The sequence below is a fragment of the Rhinopithecus bieti genome, unplaced genomic scaffold (genome assembly GCF_001698545.2).
Source record: "Rhinopithecus bieti isolate Rb0 unplaced genomic scaffold, ASM169854v2 scaffold_11964, whole genome shotgun sequence".
Lineage (NCBI taxonomy): Eukaryota > Metazoa > Chordata > Mammalia > Primates > Cercopithecidae > Rhinopithecus > Rhinopithecus bieti.
Window position 1 is genome coordinate 6,898,945 of NW_016807677.1, and position 15,404 is coordinate 6,914,348.

A 15,404-nucleotide genomic window follows, 5' to 3' on the forward strand; every position below is an offset into this window, starting at 1 on the left:
AGCAATTTCCAGTGACAGGCTTTCTCCTCCCTAGTCCTACGGGTCTCACAAAGCATGAACCTCGGCAGACAATCGCATACAGCCCCAGTCTTGAAGCTTTCCTTTCAATGGAATAGATCATCAGAGGGAAGCTAAGGAGCCAAAGCTGACTACTGGACAAAGGACGAAAGCAGATACTGGGAATGGTTGGAGGATCAAGGAGGCCTCTCAAGGAGGATCCTGCAGGCATCCAGTCAGCTCTGAAGGACAACGGGGATCCGAGAAGGGCGGGTCTAGGGCTCACCTTCTGATGCGGGGGAAGACTGTAACAGCGGCGGCCGGGCGACCCCAAAAGCTGCAGCAGTAAGCGGTTCCGCGGCGTGGCCCCGGAGCTGGGGGTCCAGCCGCACAGTGCCCGGACCCCTCCATACCCTGCAGTCACGCTGTTGCGACGAGCCGGAGCCGGGCCAAATCGCGAGGACACTCGTGGAGTTCCGGGCACCTCCTGCAAGGCCGTCCACCGAGCCTCGAGTCCCGCCCATGGGGCTACATTCTGGACCCGTCGCGTACAGACGCGCCACATAGTGCCACCAACCCCCCACACCCCAACACCAACGCCGTCTCCGGAGTGACCTCTCCAAGAGCAGCGCGGCTTTGCCGTCAGCCAGGCCGCACAGCCGCACGTTGTCGTAAAATGGTTCCCGCAGGTTTACTCCACCCGCTCCCCAGGCCAGAAATGCGCGGCACGCAGACTCTTCCTCTCCTGAGCGGGGACGAGGGGCACTCACGCGGCAGGGGCGTTCCAGAGGGGCCTGTGCGGGCGCAAGTTGGGGACAAATAACAGACGGAAACGGGCGGAAAGTGGTGGGGTCCTAGGGGAGGCATCCGAAAGTGTGAGACAGCGCCTAAGACACGGAAAGGGCACGACTGAGAGGGAGGGGCCTAAAAAGGCACAGAGACGCGGGTTAATCGCGGCCGAGTGGCCTGAGAGTCTGGGCCGGGGGGCGTAGCCAAGCTTTCCGGAAAAGCTGGAAGTGAGCCCGGGAACTGGCTAGGGCAGTGGGAGCCTCAGGCCAAAGGGCGGGGGTCTTGAAGCCCTGGGGTGGTGAAGGAGTGGGGAACCGCCCGCGAGGAAATCCAGGGGTCCGGCGTGGTGACCTCTGCTTCTGCGCATCCGAAGGGGGATGGACTGGGCCCCGCCCCGCGCAGGCTGTATTGGTCGCAAAGATTTCATTTCAGGTTTGTAGCCCAAGTGGAAAGTGGAGTGAACAGGTGTTCCATCCAGCCAGGTGGTACGAAAGGCAGCCCAGAGGAAGATACATTCCCGCATTCCTGTATACTGTAGCAAGATTAAGCATATTCCCTGTATAAAGATACAGGTTTACAAAACAGGTTTGTGTTACCCCCAACACCATAGAATTCTTTTAAGTAACCAAAAGCTTCGTTATGTTTCAAATGTTTGCTACCAAAACTGAACTGTAAGCTGTTGAAGGCAGGAAGAGTGTCTGCGTGGTTCTTCCATGTAGCCCCAGAGCTTAGTATCCACTAAATAGCAGGGGCTGATTGTGTCTTTTGAATCAATGAACAAAAAGTCATCTAGACGTTTTGTTAGGTACGCTTCTCTTGTAAAGTTGTCTTTTAATTAGAAAACATATCGTTTCTGAAGGTGACATTAAATAAGGAGGAAGCATGTGCTGTGTATCACCACCTCCCCAGTGTACAGATGGTTAGAGAACACCAAGAACACAAGAAGTTGGAGGGAAAAAAATTGTTTAAAACAAGATTTTAGCCAGGAGCGGTGGTGCATGCCTGTAGTCCCAGCAATACTTGAGAGGCTGAGGTGGGGGAATCACTTGAGCCCAAGAGTTTGAGACCGGCCTGGGCAGCATATTGAGACAACCATCTCTTAAAAAAAAAAAAGCCTAATCTTGCTAACAATTAATTTGGAAAAGTAAAACAGATTGGATATACTATTTCATGCCTACTTAAATTGGAATGTTTAAGCAGGTACAGCTGCCTATCAGAATAATATGTAAGCAATATAATTGAGAAATATAAAATTTACAGATTAAATGAAAAGGCATATTTGAAATAATATGAAGAGGAGGGCAATTATATTGTTACAATTATGTACAACTTACGAATTAACAATTGGAAGAAGCAATGGAAGAAAAATTGTAATTAGTGAAAGGACTTATAAATTTTTACTATTATTTGGGGATGGAGTCTCACTGTCGCCCAGGCTGGAGTGCAGTGGCATGATCCCAACTCACTGCAACCTCCTCCCAGGTTCAAGTGATTCTCCTGCCTCAGCCTCCCGAGTGCTGGGATTACAGGTACGTGCCACCATGCCCAGCTGATTTTGTATTTTTAGTAGATAGGGAGTTTTACCATGTTAGTCAGGCTGGTCTCAAACTCTGACTTCAGGTGATCCACCCACCTCGGCCTCCCAAAGTGCTGAGATTACAGGGGTGAGCCACAAGCCCATCCAGGATTTATAAATTATTATAAAAATGTTTTTGAGTTGGCTAAAATATCTTGCTGCTTTTGCTGCATTTGAACTTAATAACTATTTCACACGTCCATGTGAAGAGATCACCAAACAGGCTTTGTGTGAGCAACAAGGCTGTCTACTTCACCAGGGTGCAGGTGGGCTGAGTCCAAAAAAGGAGTCAGCAAGGGTGATGGGATTATCATCAGTTCTTACAGGTTTTGGGATAGGCGGTGGAGTTAAGAGCAATGTTTGGGGGCAGGGGGTAAAGCTCACCAAGTGCATTCTCAAGGGTGGGGAGAATTACAAAGAAACTTCTTAAGGGTAGGGGAGATTATGAGGAGGAACCTTCTTAAGGGTGGGGGAGATTACAAAGTACATCGATCAGTTAGGGTGGGACAGAAACAAATCACAATGGTGGAAGGTCATCAGTTAAGGCTATTTTCACTTCTGTGGATCTTCAGTTGCTTCAGGCCAGCTGGATGTGTACGTGCAGGTCGCTGGGGATATGATGGCTTAGCTTGGGCTCAGAGGCCTGACAATAACTGGATCTAAATTAGCCTTTGGTATAAAGTATGAGGTGATCTGCAGGATCTGCTGTGCACTTAGGTATGCTTGCTTAAACCCTGTTTTGCATTTTTCACAGAATAGCGAGTTTGTGCCCTGAATATAGTTTTGACTTAAGTGTAGCTAAATTATAGGAATGTATAGCTCAAACAGTCCAGAGATGGCAAGCTTACACCAGAGGTGGGCTAGGAATGTTTAGGTTTGTCAGATCAGTCCTGAGAGAACAAGCTTGAATTCTACTAAACAGATTGGATAAAGTAAATTATGGAAAAGGAGACTCAAGACTCAAAGGTTTGAAGTAGAGAGACTTAGAGAATGGTGGTATCACTGATACTGAGAAAGAGAAGTTAGTTGGTAGTGAAAGATTTTGAGTTATGTACACATTTAATTTTAACATAATGGGATAGCAAATTAATAGTTGAAAATACATAATTGGAAGTCGAAGGCACTCAGGGATAAAGAATTTAATATAGCAAACATTTAAGTTGAAGTGATAAGAGGCATTTAAGAGGCAGCTTTCAAATGATTTGGGAATTCTGGTCATTTTAAATACACATTTCTGAAAGAGTTCTTAATGTTTGCATACATGACTTTTGTCATAGAGTTTATACTCTTGGGTTCTTATTTGTTTGCATGTTTACATATAATTTCAAAATAAGTGCTAAATTGTCCTTGAAATAGCCTATGTACTTACACAGAAATACTAATTGTAAAATATCTGTAGCAATAAAGTAATCCTTATCGCCACTCCACATAGTGAGTAAACATGCTACCAGGGAGATCACTTGAGGAAATTTGTTTTCACTAAATGTAAATGGCTTTATTGATTAATCTCATCAATAAACACAAGTGAAAATCATTAATGATATTTAGTTTGCAAACTCCATTTTATTCATAGTTCGTGGTTTTTTAAATTAATTCACAAATCTGGTACATACTGGCAGTTAAAACTGGTTATCACTTTCATAATCAGAAGCCTCTGGTGTAACAAAGTCTTCATGAAAACATATTGTAAAACAGGGAGAATACACAGTAATAATCTCTTTGAAAGCAATGGCTGCAAACATCCATGTTTCTAAGAAAATATAACTTTACATATATATGTATTTTAAGCAAGCTATACCTCTTACGTAAATTCAGACAGAATGAGTGTGCAATCATAATGCTTATTTTATGGAAACAGTGAAAATAATTTTAATTATGACCTAAATGCTTTTAAGTAATTAGAGTCCTCTTGGATTGGATAAAGAGTGTAAAGATATTTTCCCTAATTTGCAACCATCCTGGTCAAAAAGAGCTGAAAAGTTGGTAAGTAGAATTGCCATTACCAAGTAAGTTTAAAACAAATTCTTCAAATTTAAAATGTAAAATTGTAAAGTGTCCCAATCCCCCCAGCTAATTTAGGGAACTGAGCAAGAAGAGAACATTCTTCAGTTTTAAATGACTTTTTTTTTTTTTTTTTTTGGAGATGGGGTCCTGCTCTGTAGCCTAGGCTAGAGTGCAGTGGCATGATCAGCTCACTGCAAACTCAAACTTCTGTGCTTAAGCAATCTTCCCACCTCAACCTCCTGAGTAGCTGCGACTACAGGTATGTGCCACCATCCCCAGCTACTTTTGTAATAAAATTTCTTAGTAGAGATGGAGTCTTGCTATGTTGCCCAGGTTGGTCTTGAACTCCTGGGCTCAAGCAGTCTTCCTGCGTCGGCCTCCCAAAGTGCTGGGATTACAGGCATGAGCCACCACACTCAGCCTTAAATGAAGATTTTGTAAGGAATTGAGCATTCAACTAAACTCGTTTTTGTGAGATGGTCATTTTGTTTTAACCTAACATGGTTTAGAGATTATTTTATGAACTCTTAAGCATTCTGGTTCCTCAGTTTTCTCAAAGAAAAAGAACTTTAGCAAGTAGCAAGACAAGCTACCCCACCAATGCCACCAGGGCACAATACTATGAGTAAGTCAGGAGGCCTCCTAGAATGCAGCCAAATAGGAAACTGTTCCAAACAGAATCAGTCTTGCATACTTCTGCTCAGAAGGCTCCTCTGGCTTTGGAAACTAGAATGAAGATCACCAACAGGATCCTCATTTTACACAGGAGTTATGAGAGGTACATCCTCTAGCAGAGATGCTTGGTCATGTACCTGTGGTATATGAGATTACCTAGCTAAAGGGGAAAAAAATGAACTCAATGTTCTCCCATGAACTCAACTTTAGCTTGGTATGGAGGCACTGAGGCCATGTAGCTCCTTTTCCAAAAGACAGAGATAAAAGCCAAATAAGGTAGAGGACTTTGGAAATTTTCTCTGAAAAGTTAAAATTCCACATAACAGTAAGATTGTTTGCTGAGAGAAAACTGACAAGTAAAAATTGGTTTAAGAGACAGACATTCAAGACAAACTGTATTGGAAATGCAATAATGAATTTTGGCCTGATAGCCCTCATGCTGTCTTATAGCAAAACACTAAAATTCATGCAACAGAGAAACTGGTGACATGAGGACTTCTTCTCCAGCCTTCCTGGGGAAAAACTGAGAGAATATACTGTTTTCTTCTGTTTGCTTTCGAAATGAATTCTTTCTTTTGGCTGACTTTCCCAAACTTTCCCAATCGTTTCTGATGAAAAATTCTTCAATAGGAAAAGACCAGGTAAACTTACATGAAAGACATCAAGTGTCTTTTGAGGTCCTCTCTGCCAGAGGAGCAATCAACTGGATTACACAAAACTACCTTCACAACTAAAACAGGTAGAATTGGAACAGGAATTAGTTGTCATTAGTATACTCGTAATAAAATAAAGCTTGTTCTGAAACCACAAGGGGTGGTAAGAAGAGACTGTATAAAAGCTACTGGGTTCTCTAGAAAATGGATACAGTATACAGAATGTGAGAAGATACAGAACTCACACTCCAGTTATAAAAATAGACATGGTTCTCAGACAAAAAGCAAATGAGTACAAAAGAATTCTCCAAACATGAACTATTTTTAAAAGACACATCTATATAAAACAACAAGATGTCATCTCAGAGCTCTAAAGAGTAGTTTGTTGAGTGAGCCAGGGAGTGAAAAGGGGAGATGAATTGGAGACAGACAGGTCAAGAACCCAGAAGGGATGTGTCCTACTCTTGTGTTTGGCAGTGTACACTGGAGGTCACAGGCAGACAGACTGCTTTTGGTAATACATAATATAAATAATAATGGCTGATTGGTTGATGGTGCTTGATGGATGAATGAGAAAACCCAGGTTATCAAATAATCTCTGCAGTTGAACTGTTAGCTTCTTCACTTGACAATGTTGCACATGAGAAATGATTCTAGGTTTTTCTTACCCAGAATGATCCCTGCCATTCACAACTCATGCTCCATGCCCCATGGTTTCTATTGTGCCCTAAAGGATCAGCCTAGACTAATTACATAAATAGAAAATAACTGGCCTTGAAATGAGGAGGGGCAGACAAGTACTTCATGCTCAGTACTTATAAATCACAAAGAAATGCTGAAATTAATGGTCTGTCTCCTTTTACTACAAAGGAGATGCCATGAGTTAAAGTCATGAAACAAAGAAAGTCAAAAAGATATGGGTAGCAGCACCTTTCCATACCCGCCTGGATTTTCAAGGAGCTTTTCACTCCTTAGGCCTTTCAAACACAAAGTTCATCGGTTTGAAGAAAAAGAAATGGCTCTAAAGTTAAAGAGTCCCCAGAGAAAACTAACAGTACATAATAGGCCCTATGTGGGCAAAAGGACAAGCTGCAGAACCAGTTAAGACAGAAGAGGCAGCCCAAGGTCTTACTAAATTACAGTTTTAGCATAGTGTAGCACAATATGGGCAGCCCTTTTTCCATCCAAGCAACAATTCAGCACCATCCATGTCCGGTTCAAAAGATTACTGAAGACTGGGCTTTCATCTTTGGTACCACCTCATAGTTATTCTTGGTTTGCAGTAGGTTCAAAGAAACAGAAAAGCTGGTACCTTTGCCTTGTCTGTGAGTACAAACGCTGGGACTCTGATTGCTGCAACCATTGAAGCCAATTAAAATAATACTGTAACACACAGGAGTGATGCATCCAATTCCTAGTTTCCAGATAATAGCAGCCATGCCCCTATAGAGGCGGGATCATCCATCCCCATCGTTTAAGGCCTTCGGTTTGTTGTCCTCAGAGTAGAATAGAACACTGTGTTCCCACGGACAAGGAACTCCAGATGAACCCATGGTCTACATTTGGACAGAATTTTAAGTACCAGATATGCCAGGCACAGAAATAGGACTGACCTGTGGCCATCATACTTGGAGAAGCTTCTGTTTTGGCATACAAACTAGAAACTTCTTAGCGTATTCTGGTTTTAGTTCCCTTTCCTGAGTGAAGCAGCCAGGGAGTGACCAGGTTCCATAAGCCCTCAATCTGATACTTGGCATTAATTCTCTCCATGGTCTTCTTCTACCCAAGCTACAATTTTCCCTTCCCATCCAGGGATGGCATCATCATCATGGAAAATCTAGAAAAAAAAAAAAAAAAGCCACAAGGAAAACAGGGAATCTCACTCACTAAACAATTGCTGCTAATAAAAATAAGACCTTGAACATATAGAAGAAAACCTTGAGTTAAGAGTCTATGTCCTTTTGGTCTTGTCCCTAGAACTGCAACTGATATTTTATTTTTTTCTTAGATCCAGACCTATGAAATAGTTTTAAAAAATCCCTAATACTACTTTGCTCATAGAGATTTGTAAGAATTAATAAATTACCAATCACAAAGTACTTTGGGCTTCTTAGAGAAAAGAAGTAGTGTAAGTATTTTAAAAATGAGAAAGTGGAAAATTTAGGTACCAGGCAATATAAAGAAGGGTGGGGAAAAAAGACAACATATTTCTCAAATGGCAGTTATTTTCATTAATTCATTCAACTCATTTCCTAAGCCACTAATAAAACAGGGTTATTAAAACATTTCACTGAGGAAATGTTTACAAAATAAAATTTTACTTTTTCTATAATAACTTTTTTTCATTCTGTAACTGCAGTGAATCCACTTGTAATACTATATAACCCAGAACTGTATTCCCCCCCAAAAAGTCTGTCTTTGACAAATGGATTATAAAGAGACGTGTAGGCTAAGAAAATACTTACTCAAGGACTTGGGCATAAGCATACATAACTCCCTAGAAGTTCCTTGATTTCATTATGAGAAATACACAGTTCCATATATCCATGCCTGTTTATTTTGCTCTACATAGGAAGCAAGAAGTTTTCTAAGATTTGGCTACAGATGGAAAATTATTGTCTTAGGTTCTTTATTTTCCCTAACAAAATAATTTAAAATAAAAATTATATCCAAGTTCTTGGTCAAATGATGAAGTCCTACAACTAAAGAACCTATCAACATCTTGGACTATTCTATGACCACTTGGGTAATCAGACCATGGTCTGAGGCTCTCGCAAATTCCTCCGACCTGGTCAGGGAAGTCATGTACTTCTGGACACCAGTGCTTGAACAGGAGGCTTCAGGGTTCAGAAAGAAACAGTACCATATAGACTCCCCAGAGATTCTTTACCTCCTCTTTGACAGTGCCAAACTCAGGATCCAGTGCTTTGAAGTGATACCGGTGATTCCCTTCCCGATCAATAGCTGCTTTAAAATCCTTTAGTGTCACCTCCTCCAACCTGCAACACAAAGAGCACTAAAATAGACTGTTGATCAATAGCTGGAAAGATAAGATGTTAACTTTAAACCCAGCCCCCTGCCAAAGTCAATAAGCAGAAATAGCCCCTCATTAGGTCACTGCCCCTGATAACCCAGATGACTAAAGCAGCAGAGGCTGGAGAACCAGTCATCACTAGGGAATGAAAACAGTATAAATATGGGGTGATGTGAGAATTTAAAATTGACTTATTGCTTCAGGAGCCAAATCACTTTTCTCTGGAAATAAGACATAAAGTCCCTGAAATCAAATTTGTTGAATAGCCATAAACATATCAAAGTTCTCTTGATTTTCTTCTTTGCTACAATATCCCAATTCTCTAGGATGGTAGAATCAAATCAAGTATCACCATCTTTATCCCTCTATCTTTAGGAAGCTGGCGTCTAACCCAGACTAAATAAGCAGACTGTCTAGGTAAAGAAAATCCTATAACCTCTCTCAATAGTTGGTTGCAGAGTTTAAATACTTTTATTTCAAAACCATTTCCCTTAAAAGGAAGCACATTAACTTTTTGGAAGGTTTTCAACATAATTTCTCAATAGGGATTAGTTGCAGTCATTGAATAGTAACAAAGATCAATTAGTCATAGTCCTGGAGTGAGTGCCAGGCTGCAATCCATTGTATCAGCAGGAGCTATTTTGAACACTTAAAAAAAAAAAAAAGATTCTTCCAAATGCAGAGCAATATTTGCATAGTTATCAGGATTGGAAGTACTATTGTTGTACCTGTATGTAGTAGTAGATCATGACTTGTCTTTTATAATACCACCGAATAGTGGCAAAGCTGAAACTAGAATCTCTATCTCTCTGGCTCATCTCACTATAGTGAGATCTAACTATACTGCTTCTCAAACACCTTCCAGCTGCTCATATGGGCAGTAACTAATGAGGTTCTGCCTTCCTTTCCTTCTTTACAGTGAAGTATAATGATCCCAGAATCTCACCTCTTTGGTATATTGACCATGAAGGGCGTAAGTGACCGGTCAGTGAAATAGAGCACTTTAGTACAGGTGCTGCTGACAGTTGGAGAGCTCTGTGAGTGAGGCAACTCTACAATGAGAAAGAGACTCTGTGGTTAGAACATTCATTTGCTCCAAACCACCCATCTGCAGTTATTCAAAATGTTCCGGGAGAACAAAGCTGCCCGAGGTCACAGCCCATAGCTCTCACACCCTTGCCAAACACCATGTCCATATGCTATGATTGCCTAGGACCACAAGCACCACTTGCTTCAGACATGGACACTATCGCGAGGACTGATCATTCCTCACTCATAGTAGGGGAAGAGCCACTGATAGAACAGGTGTCATTGCTAAAGATCAAAAAAGGACAGAGAAGCATGGCAAGATTTCAGCCAGGGAGGGCAGACACACCGCAGAAGCTGTAGACTATGCCAATATTTAGGTTTTGGGGGTCCGTAGTAGAGAATACTCATGTAACTCATAGAAAGAAAAGTCGATAGGAACAAGAACCACAGAAGCAAAGCAACCTTAGAAACTCAGATCCCAAGGGGCTCATGCTCCCAGTCTAAGAGGTACAGAACCTTAGCAACTTAAGATTTATAGTGTTGATGCCATGGTCTTTAACACAGGTTTCTTGATACACTTTTTTTTTTTTTTAAGACAAGGTCTCGCCGGGTGCAGTGACTCACGCCTGTATTTTCCAACACTTTGGGAGGCCGAGGCAGGTGGATCAGGAGGTCAGGAGTTCAAGAACAGCCTGGCCAACATGGTGAAATCCCGTCTCTACTAAAAATACAAAAGTTAGCTGGGCGTGGTGGTGCACGCCTGTAATCCCAGTTACTTGGGAGGCTGAGGCAGAGAACTGCTTGAACCCGGGAGGTGGAGGTTGCAGTGAGCCGAGATGGCGCCACTGCACTCCAGCCTGGGTGATAGAGCAACACTCCGTCCCCCCAGCAAAAAAAAAAAAAAGACAGAGTCTCGCTCTATCGCCCAGGCTAGAGTGCAGTGGCACAATCTTAGCTCACTGCAACCTCCACCTCCCGGGTTTAAGTCATTCTTGTGCCTCAGCCTCCCGAGTAGCTGCGATAACAGGTGTGTGCCACCACGCCCAGCTAATTTTTGTATTTTTAGTAGAGACAAGGTTTTGCCATGTTGGCCAGGCTGGTCTTGAACTCCCTGCCTCAAGTAATCCACCCACCTTGGCCTCCCAAACTATTGGGATTACAGGCATGGGCCACTGCACCTGGACTGTCTCTATCTTTTAAAAAGGTACTTTTGGAAAAGTATGAGTCCTTGTAATTATGACTTTCATAGGAGAAATGACAAATCAGACACTTTTATCAAAAACTAGTAACTGTTACTAAAATATCTCCTGCTATTCCACCTATACTGATCTTCCTCTTAACTTATTCTAGGTAGTCAGATTGGCAGCCACATAACAGTAGTTCTGGGAGGGGGTTTAAAATAAGGAGTATGAAGGATGAATTAATAGAAGGGAAAAAGACAAAGGAACTTCACCTCTTTGTACAGAAATGGCATTCAGTCTGTTTTCAGAGTTTTTCTTCAAAGAATGCCAATTGGCCAGGCACGGTGGCTCACGCCTGTAATCTTAGCACTTTGGGAGGTCAAGGTGGGCAGACTGCCTGAGCTCAGGAGTTCGAGACCAGCCTGGGCAACATGGTGAAACCCCGTCTCTACTAAAATATAAAAAATCAGCCAGGCGTGGTGGCGTGCGCCTGTAGTTCCAGCTACTCGGGAGGCTGAGGCCAGAGAATCACTTGAACCCGGGAGGCAGAGATTGCAGGGAGCGGAGATCGAGCCACTGCACTCAAGCCTTGGTGACAAAGTGAAACTCCGTCTCCAAAAAAACAAAAGAATGCCAATTATTGTAACCTACATGCCATAATTCTCCTTTGCCCCAGCATCTAGCACAGTGCCCACCACACAGTGGTTGTTGAATAAATAAAATATTCACTTTTAACATTAAAGCTATATATTTAATTTATTCATTCATTCAGCAAACATTTATTGAGTACCTACTGTGTGTTCGATTTGAGAATATAAAAATCAACTATATGTGGTCTCCAACCTGCAAGAGTTTATCATTTAGTATGGATGATAAATACAATTACAAACAATTACAATACACTAAAATCAGATTTCTACAAGCTGTATTGGAAGACTGAAGATGACGAGGTTAATTCCACCTGGAACAGGTCAGGAAGGGCCCGTGGTTGGAGAGTCCTTTTTAAAAGCACCTTTTAAAAATCATGAGATACAGAAGTTGAAAAGAGTATTCCAAGAAGAGGGAAGGACAGGTGCAGAATCATGAAATGGGATCATATATTTATAAAACTGTAGGTGGATTAGTAAGGCTGGAGCATAATGAATACATCGGGAAGTTGTGAGGTAAATAAGTAGGCAGAGGCCAGATCACAAAAGACTGTGACAGGGTAAGAGTTCAGGATGTTAGTCTTAAGCTATGGAAAGTTACTAAAAGATAGTGATATGATTAGACGGGCATTTTAGAAAAGTTGATCTCGTGGCAAAGTATGGATTGGATGGGACAAACTGGAAACCAGAAATCCTGTGCGATAGTTTGGGTGTTTGTCCCCTGACACCTCATGTTGAAAGTTGATCCCCAATGTTGGAGGTGGGGCCTAATGGCAAGTGTTTGGGTCATGGAGGCAGATTCCTCAAGACTAGATTAATGCCTTCCCTGGGGAGGAGGAGTGAGTACTCACCCATTAGTTCCCACAAAACTGCTTGTTAAAAACAGCCTGGCACCTCCCTCCACTCTCTTGCTTCCTCTCTCCATGTAATCTTAGCACATGCCAACTCCCATTTGCCTTGTGCCGTGAGTGGAAGAGGATTGAGGCTTTCACCAGATGCCCACCTTCCAGCCAGCAGAATTCTGAGCCAAACAAACCTCTTTTCCTCCTAAGTTACCTATCCTCAGGTATTCCTTTATGGCAACTCAACTGACTAAGACATCCTGTTAAGAGGCAATAAAAACAATCTGACACATGATGATAGGAAAGATGTAGCCCTGGAGCTGGAGTAGGGATGGATTTGAAAGGCCTTTAGAAAGTCGAATTCTTAGTACTAGGGATATAGTTGAACACAGGGTGTATAAAAGGGAAAAGTAAACAATGACTGAGATTTACAACCTGTGAAGACAGATACATGGTAATACCATTACCTAAGACAGGGGAACACAAGCTGAATTATGTCATCTCATTATTCATTTTAAATGTTTATTGGGTGCCTTATTATGTATCAAGTATTAGAGATACACAAATAAATTAGATATAATCCCCACCCTTAAGGAGCTCAAAAGTATAGTGGAGTGAGATAGCAAAACAGTTACAATACAATAAAATAAATATGAAAATAATATTGCCATGGGCTGAATTGTGTCCCACCACCAACTTCATATGTTGAAGCCCTTATCTGCTATTTGACTATATTGGAGATAGGGCCTTTAAGGAGGTAATTAAGATTACATGAGGTCCTACGGGTGGAGCCCTGATCCAATAGAACTAGTGTCCTTATAAGAGATACCAAAGCCTTCTCTCCCCCACGTGAGGACACAGAGAGAAGGTGGCCTTCTGCAAGCCAGGCAAGGAGCCCTCACCAAAACCTGGCCATGCTGGCAACCTGATCTTGTACTTCGAGCCTCCAGAACTGTGAAAAAATTAATTTATGTTGTTTAAGAGAGTTTAAGGTATTTTGCAATGGCAGCCCAAGCTGACTAATACAAATGTTATGTACACATTTGGGGAGAATTTCAAAGAAAGAGTAATCATGATGTCAAATGCTACACAGGGGTCTAATAGGCAAAGACTCGTTTGGTAAATATATCATTGATGATACTAGTGAAAAGTTGATTCAGATGACTAATGAAGAAGAATGAGTTGGATTGCATACACTTTTCAAGTAAAAAAGCAAAATAAGAGTAATGAGGGAAAACCTGTCTCACCCAACATAAAGCCATATGACAAAATGATAGTTATTACAGTATTATGGCATTACTAAAAAAAAGTACAAAAAAAAACTCATAGACGATAAATGGCTGAGAAACATATCCTTGTGTGTGTCTACAAATTTAATACATGATTTTAAAAAGTACCACAAAACAGGTGATTAATAGTTATAGCTTATAAGTTTAGATTTATTATCCATTTGGAGTTGATTTTTGCATATGGTATGAGGTATAGGTCAAACTCGCTTAAAAAAATAGATCTTTAACTTTTCTAGCACCTTTTTTGAAAAGCCTATCCCTTTACCATTGAATTGTCTTTGCACTATTGTGGAAAATCAACTGGTAAATGTGTGTCTATTTTTAACTCTATGCTGTTCCACTCATCTATTTATCTACCAATTCACCAATACTACACTGTCTTGATTACCCTAACTTTACAGTTAGTTTTGATATCAGACCGTATGGTCCACCAACTGCATTGTTCATCTTTTTCACCATTTGGGTTGGGAGGGCAGTTAATTCTAGTCCCCTTATTCTTTCCTATAAATTTGAGAATTGGCTTGTTTTTTTGTTTGTTTGTTTGTTTGTTTTTTTGAGACGGAGTCTCGCTCTATCGCCCAGGCTGGAGTGCAGTGGCCGGATCACAGCTCACTGCAAGCTCCGCCTCCCGGGTTCACGCCATTCTCCTCCCTCAGCCTCCCGAGTAGCTGGGACTACAGGTGTCCGCCACCTCGCCCGGCTAGTTTTGTATTTTGTAGAGACGGGGTTTCACCGTGTTAGCCAGGATGGTCTCGATCTCCTGACCTCGTGATCCGCCTGTCTCAGCCTCCCAAAGTGCTGGGATTACAGGCTTGAGCCACAGCGCCTGGCCGAGAATTGGCTTGTTTTTATCTACAAAAGCCTGGTAAGATTTTCACTGGAACTGCATTGAAGCTATAGATCATTTGGGGAAGAACAGGCCATCTTAACAATGTTGAGTACTACAATCCATAAACATAGTATACCTCCCTGTTTATTTAAATCTTTATTTCATCCTTGTTTTATAGTTCTCAGTATAGTCATTGCACATATTTTATGAAGTTTATACCTAAGATTTTCATGAGGGTTTTCTTCTTTTTTCTTTTTTATTATACTTTAAGTTCTAGGGTGCATGTGCACAATGTGCAGGTTTGTTACATACATATACATGTGCCATGTTGGTTTGCTGCACCCATCAACTCGTCATTTACATTAGGTATTTCTCCTAATGCTATCCCTCCCCGAGTCCCCCACCCCACGACAGGCCCCAGTGTGTGATGTTCCCTGCCCTGTGTCCAAATGTTCTCATTGTTCAAATTCCCACCTATGAGTGAGGACATGCAGTGTTTGGTTTTCGGTCCTTGTGATAGTTTGCTGAGAATGATGGTTTCCAGTTTTATCCATGTCCCTGCAAAGGGCATGAACTCATCCTTTTTTATGGCTGTGAAGTATTCCATTGTGTATATGTGCCATATTTTCTTAATCCAGTTTATCATTAATGGACATTTGGGTTGGTTCCAAGTCTTTGCAATTGTGAATAGTGCTGCAATAAACATGTGTGTGCACGTGTCTTTATAGTAGCATGATTTATAATCCTTTGGGTATATATCCAGTAATGGGATCGCTGGGTCAAATGTTATTTCTATTCTAGATCCTTTAGGAATCGCCACACTTTCTTCCACAATGGTTTAACTAATTTACACTCCCAC

At 41.7% G+C, this 15,404-nt stretch overlaps 2 protein-coding genes across 8 annotated transcripts in view; both read right to left on the minus strand.

The window, feature by feature from the left end:
- Positions 1–1,587, minus strand: part of DLAT (dihydrolipoamide S-acetyltransferase) — a 38,287-nt gene extending 36,700 nt beyond the window's left edge. Inside the window, exon 1 of the mRNA XM_017883195.1 lies at positions 284–1,587. Within this exon, the coding sequence (XP_017738684.1) occupies positions 284–562 (279 nt within the window). The 5' untranslated portion in view covers positions 563–1,587. The remainder of the gene's footprint in view (positions 1–283) is intronic.
- A 2,313-nt stretch (positions 1,588–3,900) lies between these two features.
- Positions 3,901–15,404, minus strand: part of DIXDC1 (DIX domain containing 1) — a 100,528-nt gene continuing 89,024 nt past the window's right edge. For 4 of the 7 annotated variants that reach the window (XM_017883214.1, XM_017883213.1, XM_017883216.1 and 1 more), the window contains 3 exons: positions 9,675–9,780; positions 8,585–8,693; positions 5,409–7,531 (listed from right to left, as the gene is read on the minus strand). In XM_017883214.1, coding sequence (XP_017738703.1) covers positions 7,451–7,531; positions 8,585–8,693; positions 9,675–9,780 — 296 coding nt within the window. In that variant the 3' untranslated portion in view covers positions 5,409–7,450. Of the gene's footprint in view, positions 7,532–8,584; positions 8,694–9,674; positions 9,781–15,404 lie in introns of all 7 variants that reach the window. The other 3 variants (XM_017883212.1, XM_017883215.1, XM_017883218.1) reach the window with 1 other exon arrangement.